At 44.6% G+C, this 7915-nt stretch overlaps 1 protein-coding gene across 7 annotated transcripts in view; it reads left to right on the plus strand.

The window, feature by feature from the left end:
- The first annotated feature begins 3822 nt into the window (after window positions 1-3822).
- The window catches only part of RIF1 (replication timing regulatory factor 1), a 57407-nt gene continuing 53314 nt past the window's right edge, over window positions 3823-7915 (plus strand). For 6 of the 7 annotated variants that reach the window (XR_002124503.1, XM_019646546.1, XM_019646549.1 and 3 more), the window contains exons 1-3: window positions 4086-4158; window positions 4319-4432; window positions 5161-5239. Coding sequence is in view for 6 of the 7 variants with exons in the window: in XM_019646546.1 (XP_019502091.1) it covers window positions 4091-4158; window positions 4319-4432; window positions 5161-5239 (261 nt within the window). In the remaining variant the exon portion in view is untranslated. Of the gene's footprint in view, window positions 3946-4085; window positions 4159-4318; window positions 4433-5160; window positions 5240-7915 lie in introns of those variants that run through there. The other variant, XM_019646548.1, reaches the window with a different exon arrangement.

Consider the following 7915-nt stretch of genomic DNA (forward strand, 5'->3'; position numbering starts at 1 on the left):
GCACTTGTTATCGTTATACGGTAGGTTATGTTTTGCCACGTTCTGCCCAGAAATGGCTCAGAAAAGATTTTCGTACAGTGCTGAATTCAAGTTAAAAGTGATCGAGTTTGCAAAAGTGAATGGAAATTGTGCTGCTGAACTTAAGTTTGATCCTCCTCCAACTGAGAAAACAATCCGAGACTGGCTATGGGAAGAAGAAACCCTACTGAAAACACCATGGCAGAAGAAGGCAATGAGAGGCAATATATGAAGACAGTGATTCGTCATCAGACACAGACGAGGACAAGCTAATGGTTGGGAGTTTTGACAGAGATGAGGAGTTGTATGAATTTTATGATGAATAAAACTTGAATTCAAAACTTTATGTAATACATTTTTTTTCAAATTTCGGGCCCCAAAATTAAGGTGCATCTTACACATGGGAGCGTCTTATACATGGGGAAATACGGCAAATTGATGAGATATTCTTTTTAACAGATTTATAAACAGCTATGTCAGCATAGAGACAGAAGCAGTTAATTCTCCATGGGGCTAGAGTAGAGGGAAGGATTTCATAAAAAGTTGTGATTTTAGTTGACTCTTTTATCACACTTGAAAAATTGAATTAATGTTCTAAACACAAGGAACAACACAGATCTTCAAAGACATTGAAAAGTTAGAGATCCTGACAGACTGTTCAGAACCCAGCTTTAGTGGAGGTAAGGCTCGAAATAAGGGTGACCACATGCAGGCTTCCTCGTTCCAAACATACATCTCAAGCACTGCAGCAGCACCCAAGAATGTCCATAGCTTGGCTCCCAAGAACTTGTGAAGCAGGATTTTTTTCATGTGTGATTGTGTGTGTGTACCGAGATCATGGTCTCCTGAAGCTGAAGAATGGAGACATGGACCAGAGAGGTAAAGTTGCAGAAAAGACAGTTTATTAGATGAAAAAATACATGTCAAAGAAACAGAAATGGGCCCGAACAGTAGAGAATGGCTCAGGGGCCATTATTAGAAAAGAAAGTATAGGGCCAGCCGAGTGGCACATTGGTTAAGAACTAGCTTGGGATGCCAGAGGGCCCCGGATCGGATCCCACAAATGAGGGCCAGTGACACTGCCCTCTACAGCTAAGATGCTGAACAACAGCTCGACCTGGAGCTGGGCTACTGTGGGTTGCGGGTGACAGCATAGGCTGCAGTCCCCTGCTGCAGTGGGTTGCCATGGGCTACCGTGTGTAGCCGGCAGCCAGCGTGAGCGGCCAGCAGCCGCTGTGAGCGGCCATCCAGAGGCCGACAACTAATCTGCCTCGCCCGGGAAGAGCACAATGATGGTGCCAGCTTGGACCCGTGAAGCAACATCCTCCACAACTAGACTGAAGAGCAAAACAACAGCAACTTGTCTGTTCCCTTTCCCCTGATTCCCCAGCGTTGTTCCCCTCCCCCAATTCCACAATAAAATCTTAAAAAAAAATAAAATAAAATAAAATAAAGTATACTCCAAAGAGTTTAGAGCAGGTCAAACAAAAGAAGCTCCAAAGGCCTTGACTGGCCAGGACTTGAAGTTTTATCCCTTCTTTCTCTAGAAGGGGCTGTTCTTGTGTGGGCGTGGGACCACTTGATTGACACCTGTGATTGACAATAGGCTATTAGCTCATCTCTTTAGACTGCATATGCTCCTTCCCAGAATTAGTCTGTTATGATATTAATGAATTTCCGGGACTATGTATGATATTACAATGTGGTATAATGAGGCCCAGGTGAAATGAAGGTCATTATGACCTTTACTGAGCAGGTGTGGGTGACTGGTTTAATCTAGTAAGATATTTTGTACCCATTTGTTTTCCCATAGGGGTAGATAATTACAATGTAAAGGGGAAGTTTTAGGTGGAGAGGGGAGGTCTTTTTGGACTGTACGTTCTGTGGGATGTGCAGGAATGCAGAGACTCAATGACTGCCTCTTACTGCCTGCCTTGTTTTTCCCTTGAGAGACGTGATCCCCATAAAATCTCTATGAGAAGTCGAGGGACAGGCGGTCTTTTCTTCTGTATCTGCTTCCTGCTGGGCAGGGGCATAGAGCTGTCCCTGCCTCTTTGGGAGATTCACGGAACTCTCACCTTATCTGATCTCACATGAGAGGAAGGGGTCTCAAGATCCGCCTGGAAAACCATGTTGGCTTCTTTGGTTGGGACTGGCAGTCTTTCTGGGGCACCATCTGTATCTCTAAGGCCCCTGAATGAGGAAAAATAGATTTTAATTAATAAGTTTATTTTACTTTATTTTATTTATCTATTTATTTTTTTAGCTGAGCCACCCTGCCACCTGTTGGCAGCTCAGCTCAGGCTGGGCATCAAACCGCTGTTGCTCAGAGCTCGCACTCTTGAGTGAGCTCTTAACCAGCTGAGCCACTCGGCCGGCCCTTAATTAATAAATTTCTTAATGAGCAGATGTAGCTATTGATGTAGGGTGGCTACTGGTTTGGAAAGAATATTAGCCTTTAATGGTTACAATCAATAAGTATACTGGCCTGGGGAAATGGTAAAATCTCTTTAGTCTCCGGGATGGGATTATCCAAGAGTTAGGTCCGGAATGGCTTAGAGAATGTTGGTAAATCACAGGTTTTAAGTAGTTATCTAAAGCCAGGGTATGTGAGAGATTTTCTGTGATTCAGTCTAGGGGCAATCTTTAGTCTAAGTTTCAGAAACTGATTAGAAGAGTAATCAAAGCCAGGGGCTAAGAAATTAGGGAAGAGGAGACTTAAAATTTCTATAGGAAAACTTAAAACTTGACCAGTGGGGGGCTACTCGCTTGGCCCATATCACTTGCATGTTTCCTTCCCTGTCACCCTTTTACTTTTAAGAAACATGTTATGCATCCAGTGATGAAGTTTAGCAGACACTTTGCTAGGTGCAGATACACAGTGAAAAAGCAAAACACAGCCCTGAACTCTGGAGCTGACAGTTTTAAGGTGTGTGGGTAAACAGAAGCTCAAGCCGGGTGCCTGGAATCCATGAGGCCGGAGTGGATGGACCAGCTGGGCCTTAGATACCTGGTTTAAACTGGGTATAATCCTGTGTGCTGTGTTGAGCATTCAGACGCCTATGAAAAGAGTAGCAGTATATTGATAATAAGAACTGACTTTCATTAAGGGTTTACAGCACTTTTTCCCCCCGGGTGAGGTCAGGTCCAAGTTCCACCCTTCAACACCTGGGGCCTAATAGAATGTGGATTCTCAAGAGCTACCTAATCTACTGAATCATAATGTCCAAGGGCAGGGCCCAGAAATCTAAAGTTTAATTACGAATACCCCCAGGCCACAGTTATGGAACTTAAAACTTGAGAACCTTGGCCTCTCCTACCTTTTCTTACTCCGCTTTCACCTGAAGTAAGTACTATTATCACCCCAACTTTATAGAGGAGGAAATTGAGGCATGAAAAGGTTGATTAATTTGCTAAAGTCACAAAGAACTAGGGTTGTAATCTAGACCAAACTAGATGCAACTCTTAGTCTTAAACATTACAGTGTAGTTATCTCCTCTTGAGAAATGATTTGCTGCTACTACTTCAACAAGCACTGGACTTGGAGTTTGAAAACAGTCTGAAGGCCCGCTAAATTTAGTCGGGTGAACTTGGGCGGCTCACTCAAGTCCTTCGTGGGTTAAATTTAGGCCAAAACACCTTCTCCCTCAAGGTGTGACCTGAGCTACAGGGCAGGGTAGCAGGAGAGAAAGGGAGGCGATCGATGACTTCTGCGCGCGGCTGCCTGTTGGAGCTGCTCGAACCTCTCCCGCCAGGCCTGCCTGCTCCCGCGCGCTCCTGGGCCCGCCCCCGCCGCCATCTTGGCCTAGGAGGGTAGCGGGCTGCACACGAGTAAACAGTCCCAGCCGGGAAAGTAGAGCTCTGGCTGCATCTGGGTACTGCAGGGAAGCGGCGAAGAGGACGCAGTTCTGATCTTCCTACGTGGGGGTAAATATCGGGTCACAGTGCTAGGCTGCGGGGAGCCTTCAGTGTCGCGCCACCTCTGCCCCCTCGCGGCGGGAAGCCTAGTTCTCCGAGCTTCTCCCGCCCCACGCCGGTCTCCTCCCCCTGTTGAAAGCTGCCCGGGAAAGTGATGGCGGGAGAGGGCCTGAGCCGAAGTGCTGCGTGGGCCTGGATGCGTGTTGCCGGGCGTAGGAGGAGGTTAGGGTCTTGGGTTAGTGCGCCAGGGGCGTGCATGTGATCGGTGCGGCTATGGAGCCGGGGCGGGCGCGGGTCTGGGACCCGGAATCCTGCTGGGCCCCCGCGGGGCTGTTCCCATCATGGGTCATTGCATTTTCCCCTTTTCCGGTCCATGCCTCAGGGTGGCCGACATGACGGCCCCGGGTCAGAGCCCCCTCGCGCCGCTCTTGGAGACTTTGGAGGACCCTTCCGCCTCCAATGAGGAGCAGACCGACGCTTACCTTACTCTGACCAGGTGAGGGGCTCTGGGAACGTGTTCCGGTGGGTCTTGGGGAAAAGGTAGTTAGGGTAGAGCGCCCAAAAAAAGTTTGTAGTCTAGAAGTCTGGCGGCTGTGAGGACGCCGGGGTCGCGGGCATGTGCGAGGGGTCGGGGTTGGGTGCGTGTTGAGTGACGTCCCCAGCTGCTGCTGGTGCGTTGCCTAAGGTGTACATTTGGAATGAGGAAGTCTTGCTTCTCTGTCTTGCAATCGAAGGATTAAAGAGTTTGGTTGGAAGTAGGAGTGCTTTTCTGTGTAAGTCGCCTATGTATTGGGACAATGTGGACAACCCAGAATTGTTGGGTTTTTTTTAAATAGAGAGCAATAACCTGAGCTTTATTTGATTTGCAAATGCTTTATAATATATTTTTTTCCCCTGCAAACACTGAGTTTTCTGTAGTTACTGGAAAATTGATGGGAAAGGGTAACAACTGGTAGAAAATGATAAAGACTTAGTAAATTTGTAACTGGGGATAGATTTCTTTCTCTGTTCCCTCTTCACATAGTGAAACGTGTACACTGTGGATGCAAAAGGTACTCTGTTTTTTTTTGCTTCAGATGTATATTGCATTATGTGTCCTACATATTAACTGTCTTAAGCACTGGCAAGATTCTAACATAAACTTTAAAAAAGATTATATTTTAGGGAGTGATGATACTTTGTGTCTGCTGTTTGCATAAATTTATGTTTTTTTCTGCTTTTAAGCCGTATTACTGGAGAAGATGGAAAAGAAGTCATTGTAGAAATTGAGAAGAAACTTCATCGGCTATACAAAGTTTTAAAGGTATGTATCTCTGTTGTTTATTAAATAGTTTTATACTTGTGGAAAAGAAGGGGTTTTTTTTGTTTTGTTTTTACCAGTTTACTCATAAAAGCTTTGAACCTAAAATAAAATTATAGGATTATTATTACAGTATATCAGTTACTCTCAATTACCTTAACATTTTTTTCCTCTCACCTCATCCTGCATGTCCTTGTGAGGTTACTCTTTAATCCCCGCTTTGCTGAAGAGATTGGTGTAATTGTCTAAAGTTGCCCGTGGCCATTTGAATTCAGTACCTTTGCTCTTAATTTAATTTTGTCTTTGGTCTACTCTGTGGGTAACATTCTTGTTTTAAATCTTCTCTCACCCTGTTTTTGCTACTTTTGCCTGGTTAAAAAACTGTTATTAAGCTTATCTTTATTGCTTATTTGTAGGAAGGTTGTGTAGTTTAACCTTAAACTCAGAACCTATCTTCTTGTCCTCACGTACTGTGGCTTTATAACCTTCCTTAATACTTTTTTTTTTTTTNGTGAGTCGCCAGCATCAGTGTAGGCTGCAGCCCCTGCTGCAGTGGGCTGCCATAAGTTACTGTGAGTGGCTGGCAGCCAGCGTGAGCTGCCAAGAGCCGCTGTGAGTGGCCGTCCAATGGCCGGCGACCGATCTGCCTCACCTGGGAAGTGCGCAATGATAATACCAACATGGGCCAGTGAAGCAACATCCTCCACAACTAGACTGAAAAACAAAAGAACAGCAACTTGTCTGTTCCCCTTCCCCGATTCCCCAACGCTGTTCCTCTCCCCCAATTCCTCAATAAAATCTTTAAAAAAAAAAAAGAACAGGGAAGTTAGAAAGGCGTATTGGATTGAGGGCATAAGGCTTTCCCTCCTGAAGATATTCTGAGGAGAAAAAGAGATACAAGATTTGGCAAGGCAAAGAAGATAGAAATTGTGTATTAGTTAAATGAATAGGTGAAACAATGGATAAAATAATACATGAACAAATTAATTCAAAATATATTTATTGGGTGTCAGATACTCTGAAGTTATTGCAAGTGCATGGTGGTGGTAACTCCAGAATGTCTATAAAAGAGAACTTTGGGAGTAGCAATCTGGTTGGAAGGGTATGGAGAAGGGTCTGGGTAGGGAAGGGGATTTGTCTTGATTCTTCTCTCTTAGCATTTCAGATCAGATTGAGAAAATACCAACGAACAGGGAGGGGCACTGAATGGGATTGTGGCTGGAACTAATTCTCCTCAGGCTAACCGTGGACTGGGCCACTGCAGAGGCATAGACCCCAACAGCAATATCATATTTCCCCATGTATAAGACGCACCCTTTTGCAAAAAATTTGGGGTCTAAAAGCTGGGTGCGTCTTATACAGTGGTTGTAGACTTTTTTTACTTGCATTTCCCACTTTTTTTGCACTTGTTTTTGTGCCCATTATTGTAGATTTTTTTACTTGCATTTCCCACTTTTTCACGCTTGTTGTCTTTGCGCTCATTGTTTTGCACTTGTTATCGTTATACGGTAGGTTATGTTTTGCCACGTTCTGCCCAGAAATGGCTCAGAAAAGATTTTCGTACAGTGCTGAATTCAAGTTAAAAGTGATCGAGTTTGCAAAAGTGAATGGAAATTGTGCTGCTGAACTTAAGTTTGATCCTCCTCCAACTGAGAAAACAATCCGAGACTGGCTATGGGAAGAAGAAACCCTACTGAAAACACCATGGCAGAAGAAGGCAATGAGAGGCAATATATGAAGACAGTGATTCGTCATCAGACACAGACGAGGACAAGCTAATGGTTGGGAGTTTTGACAGAGATGAGGAGTTGTATGAATTTTATGATGAATAAAACTTGAATTCAAAACTTTATGTAATACATTTTTTTTCAAATTTCGGGCCCCAAAATTAAGGTGCATCTTACACATGGGAGCGTCTTATACATGGGGAAATACGGCAAATTGATGAGATATTCTTTTTAACAGATTTATAAACAGCTATGTCAGCATAGAGACAGAAGCAGTTAATTCTCCATGGGGCTAGAGTAGAGGGAAGGATTTCATAAAAAGTTGTGATTTTAGTTGTCTCTTTTATCACACTTGAAAAATTGAATTAATGTTCTAAACACAAGGAACAACACAGATCTTCAAAGACATTGAAAAGTTAGAGATCCTGACAGACTGTTCAGAACCCAGCTTTAGTGGAGGTAAGGCTCGAAATAAGGGTGACCACATGCAGGCTTCCTCGTTCCAAACATACATCTCAAGCACTGCAGCAGCACCCAAGAATGTCCATAGCTTGGCTCCCAAGAACTTGTGAAGCAGGATTTTTTTCATGTGTGATTGTGTGTGTGTACCGAGATCATGGTCTCCTGAAGCTGAAGAATGGAGACATGGACCAGAGAGGTAAAGTTGCAGAAAAGACAGTTTATTAGATGAAAAAATACATGTCAAAGAAACAGAAATGGGCCCGAACAGTAGAGAATGGCTCAGGGGCCATTATTAGAAAAGAAAGTATAGGGCCAGCCGAGTGGCACATTGGTTAAGAACTGGCTTGGGATGCCAGAGGGCCCCGGATCGGATCCCACAAATGAGGGCCAGTGACACTGCCCTCTACAGCTAAGATGCTGAACAACAGCTCGACCTGGAGCTGGGCTACTGTGGGTTGCGGGTGACAGCATAGGCTGCAGTCCCCTGCTG

The sequence above is a fragment of the Hipposideros armiger genome, unplaced genomic scaffold, assembly GCF_001890085.2.
Source record: "Hipposideros armiger isolate ML-2016 unplaced genomic scaffold, ASM189008v1 scaffold_104, whole genome shotgun sequence".
Classification (NCBI taxonomy): Eukaryota; Metazoa; Chordata; class Mammalia; order Chiroptera; family Hipposideridae; genus Hipposideros; species Hipposideros armiger.